We start from the raw sequence: 22,906 nt of genomic DNA, 5'->3' as shown, positions 1-22,906 counted from the left end.
AACCAAGCATCAGCATCTTCTACCTCGTTGGGCTAAACCATTTGCTTCAGGGACCGTCTCAGGCGGGGACAGAAAGAGCGGAATTTAATAGGACGCTTGAAAGCTTATATGCTCATATTTTCTATAATTAACTTGAAAGACACATTTACTTTTCTCTTCCAGCAAACTTCCTCTGCCAGTGGAGCGCTGCGTCTCGTGAGTTCCACTAGAACACCCCTACGCCATCATAGTGGTCCAGCCTGCCGGGGAGGCTCGCGGAGGGCACGGGTTGGCGCAGGGGCGGGGCGCGCGCCCTACGTCAGGCGCAGGGGCGGGGCTGCGCGCAGGGGGTGGGGAGGCGGGCAAGATGGCGCCCGGAGAGTGAGTCTCCCTGGATTCCTCCAGCGGCTGTGGAGACTCCGGGGCGGGGGATCGGCCCTTCATCACCTCCCTTCCTCCTCTCCCCCGCCCCCGGAGGCCTCCGGCTTCCCTTCCTCCCTCCACTTCGGGGGGCGGGCCAGGTTCGCAGGACACCATGTCGGACTCCGAGGAGGAGAGCCAGGACCGGCAACTGAAAATCGTCGTGCTGGGGGACGGCACCTCCGGGAAGGTCAGTCCTCGAGCGGGCGAGCCATCACAGGCCTGCAGGAACCCCGGCGCGGCCCTTGCGTCCCAGCCTCCGCTCCTCCGGTGTCGCCTCTCGCCCCGAGCCCTGCGCCCCTAGGCCCGGCCTCCTGGCGGTGCCCGCGGCCGAACACGGAGCGGGCGCTCGGAGGCGGAGAGCTGTCCAGCGCCCCCTTAAAAACAGAAAAGTGGGTCCCCAGCTCCCCGCGGGATCGCGAACTCCTTCAAGACTCGGGTCCGCGTCCTTCGCTGGGAAGCTTTCAGCTCCTCGCCTCCAGGCTGGCGAGCATCTGCCGGGGAGTTCCGCACCTCCGCCTGCAATGCAGGTCGCACCTGGCGCCCCCGGCCCTTCCAGGTCCGGATGCCTGCGCTGCCCACTGAGACCCCAGAACTCCGCTCAGGACCCAGGTGCCCTGCGAGAGGATCAGGCCCGTCATTTCCTGGCGGGTCACTGGAGGGCACGTTGCGAACCTCTTTGGGTTTCGTCCATAAGATGGTATCGATAGGGGTCGCCACCAGGGGTGAAATGTGAAAATACACATTAAATGCGAAAATACACACACGAAGCTCTTAGAACATGGTGTGCACTCAATAAACGTTACTAACTAAGCTAGTATCATACCTGTTCTTCATATCTGTTCCCAGCACAGCACCTGTCAGTACAAGCATTCGTTGGACAAATGTTTTTTTGAGCTCCTGCTGTCGGCAAGATGCTTAGGGTAGAACTTCCAGCATGACAGTGGCCCCTGCCATAAAATCCAGCCTTCGATGACCAAAGATCTTTGGTTGAAAGAATGAATGAGTGCATGCCTGAGACTAGCCCCAGGCAGCCAGTGCCCCTGAGCTGGGTTTCTTGACCCCAGGTTGTGGGACTCCTGCAGTGCTATAAACTGCCAGGTATTTGCTGGGGGAGAGGGAGGGTTGCAGGGATCTCAGAGGGTCTGAGACCCACCTTCCAAATAAATGGAAGAGCCTCTGCCCCGGGTACTTTCACACCTGTTGCTTCTGTCCAGGGCGCCAATACACTTTCTGGGAATATTGCTGAAGTTTGCCTCTCTTCTACCCGCCCCCTTTCCCCAGCCAGCCTTCAGAAACGCTGGCCTTTCCCCTTTTTCGGTTTCACGTTACAATGTTGCTGGTGTAGTTTGGACCCGGTTAATGCGGTGAAGGCTTCTGTTCGAATCCTCCTTGGCATTTTGCTCTGCACGACTGCTGCTGCTACTGCTGCTGCTGAAGTTCAAGGTTTAGAGACTTTGGGAAAGATGTTATTCGTATTCAGAATTGGAGTAATCCTATCATTTCTTTATCTTTCCAGGCTGCATTACTGAGTTTTATTCTGAGGCAAATACTTCGATATGTTGTAATTACCTTTAAATATTTTGGGAAAGAAAAGAACATGGGGTCACTTTATTAGCATACGAATGTTTTGGACACTTAAAAAGGATTTTGAATAAGTGAATTGTTATAAATTTATAAGTCAGCCTTGTTTCTAACACTTATTCAATAAAAATTTTAAGTTAGGTTTTTATGATTTTATCATTTAGATTTTATTTTGAAAGCCACATAATTTTTTGCTTTCTAAATTTTATTGAATTCAGTTAGTAACTAAGCTTATTTTCCATTTAAAATTATGACGATAATATTAGTGAAATGATCCTCAAATCACCTATTATCCCATGTGTTATCATATTTCTTTAAACTTTGTTCATTTTTTTCTTCTGGCTTTTATCTAACTGTACATCTGTTACTTAGTTGAAGAGTAATTATTCATAATTTCAAATCCATGTTTTCCAAAATTTAGGCTTTTCTACATATTTTTACTTAGTTGCTAATTTAGTGTGAATAATTATAGTTTTTCATCTCTGTTTTAAGTTCTGTCTCTTGTAGAACAGTTTTTCACTTGTGTATTGTTGAATCAGGACTTATCATTCTACTTCAAAGAATAATGGTGATATTTTTTATGGTGCTCTAACTTACTCTTCATCCTCTTGACTAAACAATGCATTTAAAAAGGAACAGTTTTCTTTTCCTGTCAGAAATTTTCAGAAATGGGCATTTGAAACCTAAGGTTCTTTTTTTTTTCTTTTTTTATTCTTATGTGAAAAATTTCTTTCTCCTTACCCTACTCAGCCTCCAATTATTGGCAGCTGTCAATATTCCATCCTTTTCTTTTATGAACTCAACTTCTTATTTGTATCCTGATGTAACTCTTTGCCATTTTTCTAGCATTAGTTTTTCCTGCTCCTTTGAACTCTGTGCATTTTTGATACACACAGACAGAAGCAATAAAGAACAGTACTGACATGACCTCTAACAGTTTCTTCAGGAGAAATTTAGTTACTCCTTCCAGTGGCACATGTTTTTGTATATTTTCAATTCTGATTTATTAAACATTTCTCAAGGTATTTTTGAGGCAAAATAGTCTTTTTTGCTGTTTTATGGTTTTAATGTAGTTTGATTTAAAGATGTTAATATTAGTTTTCCAAACAAGAAATACAAAGAATCAGATAAAAATGTTGAGATATGGTAGCTGGTGGTAGTTCACTTTATGATTTTTAGGAATGGTATCTGTAGTAATTTGTGAGAAAGTATTGAGTGTGAAAGGTGGGATGATGTCTAGACAATTGAGGAAGAAGCCTCTCTCCTATAGATTCAGTTGATTCTATGAATAATTTTTAGAGCTAGATGTCAGGAAATGATTGAATAAGAACCTATTTGTGTTTCCTATGACCTGTACTGTTGACAGTTTATACTTTAGTCCAATTGAAATTCCTCTGATTTTGAGACTGTTTTTGCCTCAAATATTTGAGGCAGTTTTGATATTGTTATATGCTTCAAGGATATAACAAATGTAGTGAGCTAATTAAAAATATTTAAAAATCTTGGAAATTCTATTTCCAAGAAAAGAAGTTTACTCAGAATTTTTCTGAATATTAACATAAAAATATTAAATATTGAGAATCTTAAATGAAAGTGAAAAATTACTTCAAATGACAATATGCTGTTCCATGTGCCTCAAATTTCTCCTTACTTTTACATTTCCAATCACCCATATATTAAACATTTGAAGCACTTGTAGTTGTGGAAGTGATCATACTTATATTTCTTCAGAACTTTGAATCTCTTACTAGGTGATTTTTTTTTTCTACAAGGGAGGCACAAGTAGGCTAAAAGATAGCCAAAAAGACTTAAAAAAGAATACTCACCTCTTTTATTTTTGTCTTTCAGTTTTGATATCCTTATATGCTTCAAGGATATAACAAATGTAGTGAGTTTATTTCTAAATGTCTAGTAGAACATCTTTCTTATGGTAGTGCTCAATAATTACTCGATCAAATATCTTAGCAATTTATTACAAATTCTGAGTAAATATTTTAAAAAGTTGGGGCTAGGGTGTACAAATTGCCATTTGTGAAAAATATGGTTTTGTGTAAAAGGAAGTTTACGCCTTATTAAAAGAAATTAAAAATTGGCCAAGTTTTCTTTTACACTGCTGTTCTTACATCATAATTAACTATAATAAGCTGTCTTATAAAATTTATCTTAGTTTTCGTTATTTTAAGGATTGACATCTAATTTTAACTTTTAAAAAAGGATTATTTTACCCTAACTTTGGTACTCTGTCTTGAGAAGTATAAAATCTTAGTGAAGCTGCCTTTTTTGTCCTTTTGGGGAGGTTTTCAAATAATAATAGTGCATTTAAAATGTTTAAGAAATCTGAGTTATTGAGTTATTTGAGTTGTTACCAGAATTATTCATTTGCTTTGATTAGAAAAAATACATTAAAAAAGCTTTAGGATTTTTGAATGAAACCTTTTTATTAAAAAAGTAGGTAATTATCTGTTCTGGTTATAATCTTATGACTTTTAAGCATTATGAAACTTGAGTAGGATTTATATTGCCTGTTTTATATTAATCTTATTAATACTAGCTTCTTTATGTAAAAGATACATATTATCAGGGTCATTCTACTTAATTATTTTCATTTAATATCTTTAACAGAGGAAAATTAGATTGTTAAGATGAATTTCTTGCAAAAAATAAAAGAAAAGAAATTTTATAAGCTACTTTCCCTTTCTTCTTATTTAGCTTATTTATTTATTATTTATTTAATATTAATATTAATATTTATTATATTTATTAATATTAATATTTATTTAATATTTATTATTTATTTTCACTTATATTTAACCTTATAAGTGAAACTCAGAGTTCTCTGAAAACATTTTTTTGAACTGATAGGTCAGATTCAGATTATTGGTCATGTTCCGTTAGTTTTCTTTGTTAATAATTCTCTAATTCTAATTTCCCTTGATTGACTGCCAGGGGATTTGAAGAGATCTAACTGATTAGTCTTTTGTCTCCACTGCTGGCTGCTAGCAAGTGAAGTTTACCTGGGGGTATTAGGTCTCTCCTTCCCCTTGTAACTGATTAGAGCTGCTTTAAGTTGTCTGGTGGATCAATTGGAGTATAAATGTTAAGAAAATACTTAATAAGATTTAGTAGTAGTCTTATGTTTCCATTAATTAACTTTGGTATTTTGTGCATCAATTTTTTTTTAGACCTCCTTAGCTACGTGTTTTGCTCAAGAAACTTTTGGAAAACAGTACAAGCAAACTATAGGACTGGATTTCTTTTTGAGAAGGATAACATTGCCAGGTAAGAGACAAAAAAGTCTTAACATAGAATATTGTACAAATATTGCAATAAAAAACATAAGGCCAAATTGTGTAAAATGATTTTTTGTGGTGCTTCTGCAAGAAAATATATGCAATCAGTAAATCTGTTGTAGGAAGTTTAACTTTAATCAGCATCTGAATGAAGGCATATTGTCCATGTGATTGATAAAAAGATTATATGTTCCCACACCCCCTCACTATTTCTGGCCACTATACATTTTTTGAGGATAAATCATATTTGCTTATAAAATTCTAAAAGGTGTTAAAAAATTAAATGCTATACATTTGTTAACAGATATTGTATTAACTAAATGTGAAAAGATTGGGAAGGATTATTTTTTTAAAATATTATTTTGATTAGCTTCTACTTCAGTTTTTTGTTTGAAAGTTGGAACAGAAGTATAATGTAGCTATGGAACTTCTGTGCTCTAATATGTGAATGCTGTTTTATGCAAGGCAGCATGAAATTGCTGGCATTTAATAGACCACTAAAATTTAGGGTCCCTAGGCACTCATAAAAATACAGTTTGAGCATTCAAGATGTTTCAGTTCACCATGCAAAGAAACTATTTAGATGCCAGTTGCAGCACATTTTGTGGGAAATACAGGGAAATAATAACACAAAAAGAGTGGTTTATGTTTTAAGTTAGTTTCTGAACAATTGGGGCTTTAAAATGCTCTGTCCATTCAATTTCAATGGTCAAATTCTATGTTTAAAGTATTTTATTAAAAGCAGTTTATCTTGATTGACTTTATAAACCATCACCCTCTTCTCTGTAAGGAAACACATTTGAATAAAATGGTATGATGTTAAATGCATATACTAGAATGCAAGTGATACAGGGGAATGGGATTTAATAAATTCCAGTATTATTAAAATCTGTTAACCTCTCAAACACCCCACCTATCAGACTATTCCCCATAAAAGTTGTAGAGCAGTTAAGGAAAACTCTTGATAATTGAGGTATTCTTCTTATCTCATTATTAATATATTCTATTTTGCGATTGTTTTTATTTAGTTCTTAGTGAAGAATAGGAGAGACAATATGAGGAAAAGAGAATTTTAACTTTTCCAATAATAAGTTATTGTTTAGTAAGAGGTTTAATGAGAAACATACATTCTTTACTTCATCTGTATTTTTCTTTAATGTATTAAAAACTGAAAATATTTTTATTTGTATCATTCTTATTCATATCGATAGATTAAAGCTCCATTCAAGACACTTAGGGAAGTCACAAATCATATAATGTACATATCAAAAATTGAGTTTTGCCAGTTTTTCTCAGGGATGCCAGTTGTTCATAGAGAACCTCAATAGTTATCAGCTATTTTGTTTTGATTAGTAAAAGCACCAACTTTTTGTCTTTTTATTTTAATTTTTTCTCATTTATTTAGTTGAAAGCTTAAATAAAGGAGGAAGCACCTACTTAAAAATTATAAAGACTGATTTGGACTATTTATGTGACACTTGTGATGATTTCTGACCATTGCATAGTGCTACCAATTTAAAAATTCTGATTACTTTGTAAAAAGTTCTGATATTCTTAAGATTCAAATTTAAAGTATAATAATTTAGGCTTACAAAGTATTTAGGTTAAAAAATGATGTTAGGAAACATATATTCTTTTGAGAAATTTTTTTTTTTTGTGGTACAGTACATTCAACCTATGGCTTTTTACGTGTTAGGTGAGTGCTGAGCTAACATATGGAAACATATGCTCTTGGAAACATATGCTCTTAATGAATTTATATCTTAATTTTCCTGATGAAATTTTTATTTTGATATACAGTGTTCCAGAAAAATTTCTACATTTTAAAAGGATGGGATTTTATTTTTTTTGCCATTTAATGGACTCAAAATTGTTTTAGTCTGTCTTGATCTTATGTAACTAATATGTGTATTTAAGAAATACAAATAAATCACAAGGTTCATAGTTCATCCTTTATATGCTTTCACCCTAATTTCAGTTCATTGTAAGTGTTCAATGGAGAATTATTATTTGTATCATTTGCTAAGTTAAGCATTGTTGAATTTATGGTAAAGCAGCATCGTATGTGAATCTAATACTTGTTACTATTTCAGTAAAGTCTTCTGAACAGTCAGATTGTTAGGGATGTAAACCTCATGTCCATCTATTACATTCTCTTCATGCAGGTTTTCAAGGTCATTACTTTGCAAATACTCATCCATTTTAGTATAGTTCATGATCCGGTATGCTGTATAGTCTGGATGCAACCACTGTGCAGATTTTACTGCTTAAAATAGTGTATCTGTTAGTCAGAGATTCTGCTGATAGAGCTTCTTAAGAGCCTTAGTCAAAATACTTTCAGGAAGCTTGTGGGTACAGTCCAGTAAACAGCATTCTACTGTGAAAAGGATTTCTAAGTCTTAGTACAAGAAGTGGGCAGTCTTGTGTTTTTAGTTTCATCTTGACTATGCAGCACTTTAAGTAAGGTTAACCAAGGCACCAAGTGTACTTTTACAAGGTCACTGTTGAGTCCTCTTGGTGGCTTTGATTCATACCAAAAACAACTTACTTGTATTTTGTTACCCCATCTATTTTGTTTTTTTCCTAGTTACATGTCATTTCTTACAGAGGAGCGGGGACTTTATCGCATTTTGCATTTGAGATTAGATTGTTGACAATATCTGTGATGTTCTTTATTTGTTACACATTTGTATTAGATGCAGACTTGATTGAAAAAAATTATAGTATTACTTGAATATGCTTATGCAACTTTATAGGTATGTCATCTTGAAAACATAATAGGAGGCTTCATATGTTTATACTTTCAAACCTAAAGTTAAAACTGATTTGAATCACATCTTTACATGACTTTTTTCCTCAAATTGAGAATCCCCGTTTTTAGTTTTATGTGTTAATAAGCCCAAAATTCTAATGCAGAAGTTAAAAATATGTATTTCTAGGTATATGAAACATTTCTAGGTATTAACATCTGCGTAATACCTCTTGTCAAAGATATAATGATAATAAATTGCTTTTCACTAATATTTTAGCAAAATATGCATTGCTGATAATTTTGGTGGATTATCAATAATGCATAATTATTTTTACTACTGAGTCACTAGAATCTATATCTTAAAAAAAGAAAAGCAACAAGCAAACAACAGTGTTTGAAAAGGTATAGATTTTAAAAAGTATCTTCAACATATGAATATAAATCTCTTAGATTGGAGATAGATAGATGATTTAGGGTTTTAAAGATGATTATAGTCAGTATTTGGAAGCAGGTAATAAAGAGCGTGTTCCTAAAGTTGAAATATTCACAATATCTAGTTCAGATAGGATCTAGTATTAGAATATAAAGAAAAAAAAAAGGCAAAAAGCTTTATATTATCTTGATGTGAGGTTAAGTAATAGGGATTATTGACCTTGAAGAAATTGGATTAAATACCCTTTAGCAATTAATAAGCATTGCCTATAGTTTTACTCTATAATTTACTCACTCTAAGAGTTAAGCATTGTCTTTTGATATAAACAAATGCCTATAAAGAGTTTTTCAAATAAAATGAATGGATTACTGTCTGTTTATCTAGGGACTTCTGAAACATATGCCTTTACTGAGGTTAGCTTTCTCATCTACTAAATTTGAGACAGTGTTCTGTAACACTATTATTTTTGTTTGACTCTCCAAAAATTTACATTTTTTAAGAAATTGTGTTTATGTAGGTTGTTGGACAAGTCTTAGTCTGTGACATTTTGGTTTTTTCATAGGGCTTTAATACCGTTTCACTCATTACTCTGTGGGCGTTGAAAGTGTTTCTTTGGGAATGATGGTGGGTGATAAACTTCAGTAGCTCTCATTAATGCTAATGGAAGTTCCTCCTGGAAATCCTCTGCGTGGTGGCAGATGGAGCAGGCCTACATCCAAACAATGGAAAGATTGTAATACAAACCCACCAAAATTTAGAAGTAAGGGTAAAATTTTGCTGCTTAATTCAATGTCTTACTTTCTTTTCAGTTTCATAATTAAATGATATGATTAGCATTCTCTTTTTTTAGTGTTTGACATTGACCTAAAAATTTTTGTCTTTATAATTCTTTTTGTTTTGGAAGTGAGGTCATTTTCTCAGTTTTTATGTGGATTTTCCTGATTTGCAAGTCATTTAGAAGATGCTGGTTGAGACTTTGAAGAGAACAACATAGTGCTATGAGCCAGAATAGTTCGAAGTGTTAAGCTAAATGCATATTGGACATGGTCATTCACTTTTATAGCTCAATCATTAATTGCATTGATGAGAGGAAATAACTTATTGCACACATTTTGCTTCACCCAAATATTTTACAAACTGTAAAAATGAATTTTAAAGATTACTTTTTAATTAGTGTTTTAGGATGCTTTTATAGTGCTTGCATGGGGCAAGAGAATTAATCACAGTATATTATCAAGACTTTGAAGCATATATAATTTGTTTCAGTGGACATACTTTGAATATGTATGAATGTATCTTGTTTAGAAATATACTGGGTCTGGGTATCTTATATCATTTCTGACCAAGGTCATCAAATGTGTTCATATTTTACAGGTTAAATTTGAAAACATAATATTTGATTATTTACCATTAGTATATAGCAGACATTCAAATAAAAATATTTCTTTGAATTGAAATTAAGATGCATTTTTATAGTCTTTTTTTTGGTGAGTTTTAGAACCCACAGCAAAATTCATGTGGGTTGGGTGGGTTAATATATCAAGCTTTAATTTTTATTTTTAAAGTATGTTTCTTACTTCATGCACATGTGTTTTATTGTTCTATTCTTTGAGAATATTTACATTTTTTTAAGGTTCAGAATATTTCTTGTGTTTTTTTTTAAGGCTTAAGTTCATAAATTAAAGCGTACTTAATTTTGTTTTGAAGAAGAATAAATGTGGTTTCATGGCAATGAAATAAAGGCATAAACCTAGATTCTCCACTATGACTTCTTTGACAACACTATTTTCACAGTTCCAAATATTTTTTTTCAGAATAAAAGGCACATTAGATTCAGAGTTTAACATTGTGACTCGGTGTTCTGTGAAACTCCACTCAGTTGCTTCATATTACTTAACTTTTTATATACCTTTTTTATATTCTAGGAAACTTGAATGTTACTCTTCAACTTTGGGATATAGGAGGACAGACAATAGGAGGAAAGATGTTGGATAAATATATCTATGGAGCACAGGTATGACATAAATTTTATGGTTATTCTACTGCTGACAAAACTCTTCTTATAAAAATGTACACACACACACTCTTTGTAACTTAATCTTTCCTTGATATGAGAGAGACTCATTTTGCATTTGTGCCAGTCCTTTGGTTTCATTCTCCCCAAATTATGTTTGGAATGATTTGGGTGAGGGAATTGGTAGGAATTAGAAAACTCTTAACGTCTTTTACATGCCATCTATATTTCTAGAGGTTATTGTTAGCAGTTGAAAAATGCAGTGTCAAATTTGGTATTATTAGATGATTTGTTTATAATAAAAAATAGAAAAGGAGAAAAGTTGCAAGGACAAAAATTTGATTCTTAAAACCTTCTTTGTTTTTCTACATTGTTCCTTATTTTCTGCAAAATCTTTAACATTTACATTTGTGATTATATGACCTGCTATTTTATGCACTATTATTTTTAAAACCTGTATATAAGACTTGTGTGTTTGGCTTTTTTTGCCATTTTAAACAAATTAGAACTAAAGTGGACATGAAGCTAAAGAAAACTGGTTGGACAGAGATATGTAGAAAGTTGCAGTCCTTGATTTACTCCTGTGCTTGATAAAATGCAATTTGAAAATTGTACTCTTTTTCCTCTTTGCCCCATAAAATCTAGCTTCTGGTCACATAAAGGATTTTTTTAAAAAATAAAAGTAAGACCGATCTAATTTATAATGATATTTTATTCTTGGTGTCAAATAGGATAATTTTTATAGTGTATCTAGAGTTAGTGAAGAACAGGAGTACTTTATGCATTTCAAGAGTAAATAATATAAACTTCAAATAATCCTTTTTTCTTAAAAATTAGGGAAATATAATGTTCATGAATTGGGTTTTATCAATTCTATTTTACTTAAAATCATTTAAAATTTATTTTATTTTTAAAAGTCATTTAAAATATATTACTATTATATAAAAATTAGAATTCATGTGAAAATAATGTAACATAAAATTAACCATTCTAAGGTACATAATCAGAGGTATTTAGTACGTTCACAATATTGCCTAACCATCCTCTTAACATATTGTTTTATGTATTAAATAGTTGATTACAATCAGCAGGCTTTAATATGAAAATTTGTGGAAAATTTGAGAATTTCCATCTTTTTGAGGAGTCCTTAGGTTTAGTAAAATGTCTCTATTCTCTTTTTTCATATGCTTCATTTCTTGGGAGAAAGTAAATGTTATTTTTCTCTTAGAACTTGTATAAGCCTCTGTCTTGAAGGTCCATGTTGATGCTGTTCCTTTTGCTGATGCCTTATGTTGTTCATACCTTGTAGTTTTTGTGACTGTTATCAGGCTATACCCTGCTTTATTAAACAATCATGTAGTATAGTGTTCTTGAGAAAATCATGACCATTTTCATGATATTGACCAGGAAACTGAGAATTCCAGATGATGAAATGAGTTGTCATAAACTAATGATAATGTAATAACTTTTTTCTATTTTCCAGAAATTCAAAAGTGAATGCTATGTAAAATATACAAAGCCTATTTATTAGTAGTTTATTTTGTTAAAATAGATATAAATATACATCTAGGACAGAAAAGCTGATTCATTATTTATAACCATAAAACAATACTTTTGTAAACATTCTAATATACTTAATGACTTTATATTATATAATCATATACTTTATTCTTCATAGTAGATCTGTATTGCTTTTAGAGTTGTAGATTCTTCTATTGCCCATTTCATGAATACTTTGGATTGTGTACACGTGCTACAATACAAAAATATTTCACAAATAATGTTTGATTAGCTATTTTGAGGACATGAGTTTAATGTGTTATTTAGGATTTTGTTTTAGGTTCTCTAACTTTGTGTTGTGATTAGAAAGAATTATCTTATCCATGTCTGGCCTATTAAACCAGCAAGTCTATTTTAAAAAGTATTTATTAATATCCAGGAAGAAGCTTATTTTAGGGTAGAAGTTAACTTAGGCCTAAATAAAACTGATTATTTTACCCTCTTCACTTTCCCCCCAGTAATAGCCATAGTCTATTGAATAGTGTTGGTTGAAACCAAATTGAATTGACACCCAAAAAGAATTAGTAAGATATTTTAACAAGAACTAGTTCTAAGAATTGAAATATGTCCCAGTTAAATTCCCAGATTTTAAATTAATTAAAAAATTTCTAGGAGTCTTCAGAAAGATGTTATAGGCTATTTTTCCTAGTGGTTAGGAGCAAACACACAGTACATAGTGTTTAGTGCCCTGTAACCTGTGGCTAACAGAGGCTAATAACAAACCTCAGAGAAGGACTGGATGTTTCATTTTTGTAGCTCTTTCCGTCTTGGAATCTAAGTGGTTTGCAAACACTGCCCCACTGAGCATAAACTCAATGAAGTATAGTTATTTGTGAGGTAGAACACAACTGCTATTGTGTGCCAGTGCCCCACACAGATGAGTCAACTTGTTAACTAGTAACAAAATAGTTTGGTGCCTGTATGACAACTGGGGAGAAAGCATACCTCAAAACTGGACTCCCTGAAACCCTCTGCTGTCTTTTACCATGAACTTTATTTGGGTATTGCCAATTTATAATTATTGTATTTAGAGACCTCTCTTGGGTTGGTATTTCTTAGAGGTTGTATCTGTACAGCAAGATATTATATTGTTATGACTGTTGTATAATCTGTGTGACTTAATTAATTTCTCTATATAACTAAAAACTAAAGTAGATCATTTTTCTTGCAAGTAAGGGAGGCAAAAAAACCCTTTGCATTTTGGAATAAGGAAATGTTTCAGTTCAGAGGTTAAATAGTTCTTGGCACCTGTGGATTGTGGAACTAAACCTATGTAATATTTCACTGTTAAGGCTATTAAGTGTTGATACCAATATGTGTTACTTCAAAACAATTATCAATTCCTACTTTGGAAATGGTATTCATTTGACTGACTTGACTGGCTGACTGATCATGCTTATTAGATATGATAAGTGAAATAGATGAAAACAAAGTACTATATAAAGTAACCTTACATACTATTTATATAAGAGTTGTGAAGTTTACAAAGAAGGGTTAGTAGTATCCTATGGAATTTGGAAGATAGAAGAAAAGTGTAGTTAAGAAAAAAAATGAAGGGAAATTTTTATTGAAGAATTTAAAGATAAAGAAGGACATATTAAACTTGAAATCTGATTTCCAAGGTCATATAAAAATTTGATGAAAAGGTACAGTTGGAGGCAAACTGGGAAGAGGAAGCACAGGGCATTATGGGGATGAATACAAAAGAAAGATAAATGAAACAAGAGGTCTATGGGGCAGGAGACATGGCCATGGGTTTAGATGACACAAGCATGCCAGGAAGATTAGATCCAGCAGCCCCAAGTAGGTTGTCCTCAGACTTCAGTTGATGTTAAGATATGTTCGAGGGACTTGTACTTTTTTGTGGTTGGGTGGATTCTAATAGTTTCTGTAAGAAATCAGAAGAATTCTGGATTGATTGATGTGGTGAGAAACTCATATTTAAACATGCTTGTATTTTTTGATGGGCTTCTGAAGAGGTGAGTTCTTAGAGGTCTAGCTTTTGTGTGTGTGTGCTGAGCTTGGTGGGTAGAAGTCTTGGGGGTTACCAGTTTGATATTAAGTGTCTTTCAGACAGTTGGTCCATTTCATTTATATCATTAAGTTTGTGGTCATAAAATTGTTCATTTTATTATCCTTTTAATATTGGTGATAATTAATAGTGATCTTTCATCCATTTCTGAAAGTAGTAATTTATGTCTTTTCTCTTTTTTTTTAAAAAATTGATCTTTATGAAGAACCAGCTTGTGGTTTTACTGATTTTTTTTCCTACTGTTCTTCTCTTTTCATTGGTGTCTGCTATAATTTTTTATTATTATTATTTTGCTTTAAAAACTGCTCTTCTGATTTCCTACAGTGGAAGATTAGATTGTTGATCTTTCTTCTTTTCTAACATATGCATTCAATGAACACTTTCCTCTAAGCACTGCTTTAGGCGCATCTCATAAGTTTTGATAAGTTGTACTTCTTAAGTTCAGAAACTCAAAAAAATTCTCTTAAGATTTCATTTCATTTCACTTCATTTTATTTATTTATTTATTTATTTTTTTAAATTTTTTATTTTTTTATTGGTTGTTCACAACATTACAAAGCTCTTGACATATCATATTTCATACATTAGATTGAAGTGGGTTATGAACTCCCAATTTTACCCCAAATGCAGATTGCAGAATCACGTCGGTTATACATGAAATGGAAAAAAAAAAAAAAAAAAGATTTCCTTGATGAATACATTACTTAGAAATATATTGTTTAATCTCTTATGAAAAATTGTGCTCTATCTATGTAATAAAAATTGTAATGCATTATGCTCTTTTATATATACATATATATAAAATACATATATATATATAAATATATATATATTTTAATCTGTAAATATTTTGAGTTTCATAAGCTGTCTTTGAAAAAATGATGATTTCTGGTTAATTTCTTTGTAGTTTCAGAATATGCTTTGTATTATTTCTACTGTTATAAATTTGTTAAGGTATGTTTTAAGGCCCAAAATATAGTCTGTCTTTGTGAATGTTCCAAGAGAATATGAGAAGAGAGTATATTCTAATGGTGGTTGGAATATTCTATAATGTAAATTAGATGAAGTTGATTATTCGTGATCTTCAAGTCAACTATATCCTTATTGATAATCCGTTTACTTGATGTGTCAATTAATGAGAAAAGGGTTTAGGAGTCCCCAGGATAATAATGAATCCATGGATTTGGAATTTCTTGCAGTTCTATCAGTTTTACCCTCATATATTTTGATGTCCTGTTGTTAGGTTGCATATACACTGAGATTTGTTATATATTCTTGGAAAACAGACCTTTCTAACATTATTGTCTTTAAAGTTATATTAATTTTTCCTTGTTCTAAACTCTTCAAAGTTGATATGGTATTCCAACTTTCTTTTCATTAATTTCTATTTTCCTATTGCTTTATAGACAACCTTTTTAAAAATTTTTAAATGAGTTTCTTATAGGCAAATATATAGTTAAGTCTTGTTTTTTAAATTTACTCTGACAATGTCTTTTAACTGGTATTTTTTTGACCATTCACATTTAAAGGAATGATTGATTTACTCGGATGAATATTTATCATGTTTGTTTTCTACTGTTTGCATTTTTGTTTTTTTCCACACTCTTTTTTGCCTTTTTTGATTTTATTTGAGTGTATCAACATTCTTCTTTAATTTTTTTTGGTGATTGCCCTAGAGTTTTCAATATATATATTTTTTTACTAATATAAGTGCACCTTGAATAACACTCTATTGCTTCACGTGAGGTAAGGATGCTTCAAAAGAGAATATTTTCAATGCACCCTCCCTGTGTCTCATGATAGCATTGTTATTCATCTGACTTATCCCTAAGCTATATTCTGTAGTCATTCAATACATTGTTGCTATAATTACTTTAATTATATTTAGATCAGTTAACAATAAGAAAAAGATATTTTATTTTGCCTTTATTTATTGCTTCTTTTTTCTCACTTCCCTTCCTTTCTCCCTTCCTCATTCTGTATGAATCTATTTTTAAAATTTATTTTTTTATAAATCAACAATTGATTATTTTGTGTTTATGCTATATAAAGTGCTATTATGATTTATAGATATAGTGGAGACCAATTCAAGCTAATTAACATTTGTCAATACACTATTGTTATTATTAACTATACTCACCAGGCTGTGCTGAGATCTCACACAAAAAGTATGTCTCCTTTTTAACTGGGAGATTTTATTCCCTTCGGCCGTCATCTCCCCATTTACCTCACATCCCCAGGCCTCTGTAATTATCATTTTACTCTCTGCTTCTAATCTATGAGTTTGGTTGTTTTAGATTTCACATATTAAGTGAGAATATGTGATATTTGTCTTTTTATGTCTGGTTTATTTTACTTAGAATTACATTCTTCAGTATAATCCATGTTATCATAAATTACTGCATTTACTTCTTTTTAAAGGCAGAGTAGTATTCCATTGTATGTATATACCATATTTTTTTTCCTGTTCATTTGTTTTTGGACACTTAGTTTTACTTCATAACTTGTCTATTGTGAATAAGGCTGACATGAATATGGTAGTATAGACATTTCTTTGATAAACTTAATTTCAGGTCTTTTGGATGAGAAATACCCAGAAGTGAGATTGATGAATCAAATGGGAATTCTGTTTTTTAATGTTTTGTGAAAACTTGATGCAGTTTTTTGTAATGACTCTACTAATTTACATTACCACCAACAGTGTAAAAGTTTTCTCTGTAGCCCACATACTCATCAACATTTGTAGTCTCACCTTTTTGATAATAGTGGTTCAGACAGATTTGAGGTGATACATCCTTGTGGTTTTAATCTACATTTTTATGATAATTAATGTTAAACATTTTCTTGTATCTTTTGACTTTTTTGCATATCTGTCTTTGAGAAATATCTCTTCAGGTCCTTTGCCCATTTAAAAACTTTATTATTGATTTGTATGAGTTCTCTTCACACTGTTGTTTTCTTTGCTGTACAGAAGCTTTTTAGTTTAATGTAATTCCTTTTGACAGTTTTTGCTTTTGCTGCCTGTACTTTTGGGGTCAAATCCAAAATACTGCCCAGGTAAATATCAAGAAGCTTTTTCCCCTTTGTTTTCTGCCAGTGGTTTTTACAGTTTCTGTTTTTATGCTTATATTTTTAATTCATTTCAAGCTGATTTTTGTATGTAGTGTGAGATAAAGGATTCAGTTTTATTTTTCTGCATATATATCCAATTTTCTCAACACCTTTTATTGAAGAAACTGTCCTTTTTCAACATTGTGTATTCTTGGCACTTTTGTAAAAACAAAACAAAACAAAACAAAACCTAATTGTACATGTGTGGTTCATTTCTGGGCTGTTTTGTCCCATTTATCATTGTGTCAGTTTTTTTTTGGGGGGGGGGTAATACCATGCTGTTTTACTATAACTGCAATAGAACTTGAAATCAGTGTGGTGCCTCCAGCTTTGTTCTTTTTGCTCATTTTGCTGTGTTACTTGAGGTATTTTGTGGCAGTCATTCTTTGTTATGTAGAACTCAGATTTCTTAGATCATTTTCCTTCTCCCTGAAGAGCATTAAAATATTTTTTATTCTTGTAACATAATCATATATATTAGTGGGATTCATTATGCTGTATTCATACATGCACATAGCATAATTTGATCAGTCTCATTCCCAAATACCTCCGCGTCTCCTTTCCTTCTCCCTCTCCCTGATCTGCTTACTCTACCAATCTTCTATTATTGTTACTTTTATAATTTAAATTATATTTATTAGTGCATTATAATGATATAAAATCATTGTAATATATTCATGTGTGGACATAGCATAATTTAATAGATTTAATTACCCAGTGCTTCCCCATGTTCTCCCCTCTTCCCTTCCTCTCAATCCCCTTAATTAAGACCTATTTTTAAAACATTTCTCCTGAGCAGGTAAGCAGGCAATGAATTCCTTGGTTTTGCTTTTCTGAGAAGATTTTATTTCTTATTAACTTCTGAACAATAATTTGCTGGATAAAGAATTCTAGACTGGTGGTTGTTTTGTTTCTATCATCACTTTACTCTCTTCTTATTTGCAAAGTTTCTTATGAGAAATTCTCTGAAATTCTTATCCTTGTTATTAAGAAGGCATTTTCCCATTCTTCTCTTGCTTCATTCAAGGGTTTTTTTTTTATTTTTTTTTAATCTTGTCTTTTGTGCATGTGGTATGCCTCTTTTTACAGTTGTTGGTATTTTTCCTACTTATATTCTCTGAGGTTTGATATGTGGAATTAGGGTCATTTCTTGGCTATTACTTCAAATATTTCATAAGCTCTAGTGTCTCTTCTGTTATTTCAGTTAGGGATATGATGCACGACTTGGAATTGTCCCACTGTTCTTTGAGGTTTTTGCTCTGATTTATTCATCTTCTTTTTGGATTTGGAAGTTTCTATTAACCTAATTTTGTAAGTTCACTGATGTCCCAGGCTATCTACTAATCTGTTCAACAGTGGCATTCTTTATTTCTGTTATAGTAGTTTAGCTATCTAGTATTTCCTTAGAGTTTCGGTTTTTCTGTTTACATTATCCACCTGTTCTTGCATGCTGTCTGTCTTTCCCATTAGAACTCTTACCATTTTATTGTAAGCATTGCTATTTTAAATCTAGTAATTGCAAAATCTGTGTCATATCAGACTCTAGTTCTGAAGCTTGCTTTTTCTCTTGAAAATGCTTTTTGGAATGCCGTATAATTTCCTACTGAAAGCTGGGTAGGATGAACTGAGTGATAAAAATTTAGGTAAACAGATCTTTAGTGTGAGCTTTTATGTTGTTTTGGCCTGGGTTGTGCCATATTGAATGTGTGTTGTAGCTATAGGTGCCAAAGGCATGAAATTCTAGTATTCTTTTCCTCTCCCTATCCTTTTTTGATATCTTAGTGAACTCCTTAGTTGAAGTGTATCTTGTAGCTCTTGAGCTGTCGTGTACTGTTATTACACTGGAGCACTGTCAGTAATGTGGCTAATTATGGGGAAGGGGAAGAATTCTGCATTCACAGTTTTTAGTGGCCTGTGTCATGGAGCTTTACTCTTTACAACTGTATTTGAGCTTCTCCCACTTAGTGAAACACAATGGCCAGAGGAGACTGGAGTTGGAAACTTTCCTTCTCCTAGGGAACATAAGACTCTGGAAATATCTCACAATGGTTACTTTCTCTCTCTCCCCGTTCAGAGCCATGAGGGAATTTTTCTTGGCTCTTCCCCAAGTTTCTGGAGGTAAGACGCATGGAGGTGTGGGGGTAACCCTAAGACTGTGCGCCCCTAGTATATTCCACTGAAGCTTGACCACTATTGCTAGCAATTTGTTAAAACTGCTAACAAAGTTAATATCTAGATATTACCATTTACTGCCTCTAGTAGCTTCTACTCCAGGTAAGCTGATCTTGACAATAACTATCTGAATTCTCCTGTCTCCATATATTTCAGAATGGTGATTTGCCTTGCAATCTCAGTTCTCTGATGAGTCTAAGAATAAAGTCACTGATTTTCATTGTGCCTAGACTTTTCCTTGTTTAAGGACAGGTGTGATCACTTACAAATTTTTTATATGTTGGAGCTGAAACTGATCAAGTCCTAGAATTCCTTTTGTATTTTAATATTTTTGCTTTTCTTAATTTCTCTGATTTTCACAAAAATGGAGAAGATCAAAACTGGTACTAATTATGATGATAATATCAAAAACAATATAATATTTTTACCTTAAATTGTATTGAGAATGATCAGAGAAGCATTAGGGTTGTTTAGATGGCTAGATCAGTTAATAAGTTTATCCTTCTGTCTTTTTATGAGTCCTGAAAAATTTATAAGAATCACTGAATGGAAAATTTTGGACACATTGATCTGGACTAGGAATTTGCAGACTTTTCCTGTAAAAAGCTAGGTAGGGAATATTTTAGGCCTTTTTGTAGGCTGTACTATCTCTGTTGCAACTAATCAAGTCTGCAGTTGTCCACAAAAGCAGCCATTAGTAATGCTTAAACAAATGAGTATGATGATGTTTTAATAAAAGTTTATCTACACATATAGGCTCTGTGCTGGACTTAACCCACAGGCTCTATTTTACCAATCTCTGCCTAAATTTTGGCAAATAGTACAGTAGTACTCCCACTCCCAGCCTCACTGAGCCTAAGCCAGTTGCTCGATATTTACCAGCATATTACTGGCCATCACTACTGTATATTCTTGTCTACTTATGTATCTGATTTTGCTACAAAACTATGGGGTCCTTAGAGTTTGGAACTTATAACCCTAGCACCGAGCACAATGCATGGTGTGTAGTTGTCAGAGAAATGGTTTTAGTCATTTAGTCCTTGACTCAAATTCTGGCTTGACCCACTTACCTATCTTTATAATATTGGTGTGTAACCTTTGTTTATCAGTAAAATGGGAATGATAATGCCAGCCTCACGTGATTATTGTGAGAATTAATGAAAGACATATATCTGATGCATAGTAGATGCAAAAAGTACTTCACTCTTAAGAAGTAGACATAGATGCCATTAGAGTCCAGACTTATGCAGAACTTGTATTAAGTGTTTGACCACAAACTGGATGAGAATCAAGAATGTGGAAGTTATTTTTGTGTATGTATATACTTTTCATTCTTCCCCTGCAAAATAATGGGATAAATTAAGAGAAATATGATATATAAGAGGCAGGAAGCAATCTCTCTGTTATATTTGGCTTTACTCAGACTCTTATTACAGTATCATGTCCAGTTTTACATTGCTCATTTTAAAGAGGATGTCAAAAAACTATATGTAGTGTGTCCTGGGAAGAATCAACAACTATGATTAAAGGGACAGAAAATAGGTCCTTTGAGAGAAGTTTAAGGAACTCGGTTTATTTACTCTGGAAAGCAGACGGTAAAGGAGTTACTTAACTATCTTCAAGTATATGAAGGGTTATTATAAGGAAGATACTCTCAAGTTGTTCTCCAAATGCACAGAGGACCAAAAGAGGAAATCGACTTTTCATTTAAAGAAAATTGTGTTAAACACTGAAATGGACTATCAAGGGATGTCATGGAATCTCCATTTTAAAAAATACTTAAAAAAAATAGCAACAGATGGTTATTCATTAAAAAGCTTAAATGTTTGACCTCATGAACGTGAGAGACAGGACTGTAGACATGCAGCCTTTCCTTTTTGTGTGATATGATTTTATTTTATTTTTTTTAAATATTTATTTTTTAGTTGTAATTGGACACATTATCTTTATTTCACTTATTTATTTTTTTATGTGGTGCTGAGGATCGAACCCAGGGTCCTGCACGTGCGAGACGAGCACTCCACTGCTGAGCCACAATCCCAGCCCTGATTTTATTTACTATAATTTGCCAAGCATATCTTAACAGGAAAATCACTTTTGATAAAATTATACCCTGGGTTGCATTATATTTTAATTACTGGATTTATATTGAAATAACATTTAGTATTATTTATCTGCTAAGATTTATAATAAAATCAGTTTACATATAAAAACTTTACATTTTTATCTCTTATATTCTACTTGATATATCTGAAGCATAATTGAAGAATATTCATAATTAATATTTTTAAAGTAGTACATTATAAATATTCTGTACCTCTTTTATGACAGGGAATCCTCTTAGTATATGATATTACAAATTATCAAAGCTTTGAGAATTTAGAAGATTGGTATACTGTGGTGAAGAAAGTGAGTGAAGAATCAGAAACTCAGCCGCTGGTTGCTTTGGTGGGCAATAAAAGTAAGTTCTTGCTACTTATTTATAGTAAAGTTTGTTTGCTGCTGTGAACTGAATATTTGTGTCCCCCTCCTAATTCATATATTGAAACTCAAATCCCCAACATAATGGAAATTGGAGGTGGGGCTCTTGGGTGGTTAATAAAGAGAATGGAGCCCTCTTAGATGAAATAAATACCTTTATGGGAACAGAGAGGAGAGAGGTGATCTTTTTCTGCCATGTGGGGTTATAGCAGGAAGGTGGCCATCTGTAAACTAGGAAGAGGGCCTTCACCAGACCCTGAGTCAACTGCACCATGGTCTTAGATTTCTCAGTCTCTGAAACTGTGAGAAATAATGTTGGTTGTTTAGGCCATCAGTCTGTCGTATTTTGTTGTAGCCACCTGAACTGAGAACTTACAAAGACATTTGACTTTTTTGGAATCTGTTTCCAAACTGGAAACAGAGTAGAAAATTCTTAAGAGTGTGTTCAGTCTTTTCAATAACTTTATTTTCATAAATGGTATCTGTTCTTTGAAATTCACAGTATACCATATAGTGTACATCATATTGTAGTAAACATCTTTTAAATGCGTATTAATCCCCCATTTAGGCATTACAGTGTGGTAATGAATATGTACTGTTCAATAACTATTTTGATCTTGCTCTCTCCTAACTGCTCTGCTGGTTTTGGCCAATTCCTGTGAAGGTAAGTTCAGTCCTGACTCTGTGTGTTTTGGCTTCCTGTGGTCTAAGGAAGCAGCATGGACTATTAAGAACAGCAACACAGCTGTAGAGTTTATGATATTGCATTGCAGCTTGGGCTCTGTCCCTGAGGTTTTGAGATACATTTCGTTAAATAATCTTCTGTTCTAGCGAAGGAAGCAGTGTCTACATAGAATTTTATATGCATTGTTTCTTGCTCCAATCACTTATGAACTTCCTTTTCAGAATTTTTGTGGTTTGTTCAGTGGTTTTTGTTTTGTAGTTCTTTCTTTCTTTTTGAGAAAGAGTGCTTTATATTAGGAGAGGAGCAGTCCTTGGTAAAAATTATGGATAGCCATTTTTTGATATCTGTTTCTCAGGCTATGAGATGTATCATATAAAATTTTAAAACTAAAAT

The 22,906-nt window shown here is 33.2% G+C and overlaps 1 protein-coding gene across 4 annotated transcripts in view; it reads left to right on the top strand.

Moving 5' to 3' along the window:
- The first annotated feature begins 312 nt into the window (after positions 1-312).
- Positions 313-22,906, top strand: part of Rab28 (RAB28, member RAS oncogene family) — a 79,046-nt gene continuing 56,452 nt past the window's right edge. For 3 of the 4 annotated variants that reach the window (XM_078021044.1, XM_078021047.1, XM_078021045.1), the window contains exons 1-4: positions 314-589; positions 5,166-5,262; positions 10,384-10,472; positions 21,679-21,808. In XM_078021044.1, the coding sequence (XP_077877170.1) occupies positions 515-589; positions 5,166-5,262; positions 10,384-10,472; positions 21,679-21,808 (391 nt within the window). In that variant the 5' untranslated portion in view covers positions 314-514. Of the gene's footprint in view, positions 590-5,165; positions 5,263-10,383; positions 10,473-21,678; positions 21,809-22,906 lie in introns of all 4 variants that reach the window. The other variant, XM_078021046.1, reaches the window with a different exon arrangement.

The sequence above is a fragment of the Ictidomys tridecemlineatus genome, chromosome 9, assembly GCF_052094955.1.
Source record: "Ictidomys tridecemlineatus isolate mIctTri1 chromosome 9, mIctTri1.hap1, whole genome shotgun sequence".
Taxonomy (NCBI): domain Eukaryota; kingdom Metazoa; phylum Chordata; class Mammalia; order Rodentia; family Sciuridae; genus Ictidomys; species Ictidomys tridecemlineatus.
This window is presented reverse-complemented; position numbering and strand designations above follow the sequence as displayed.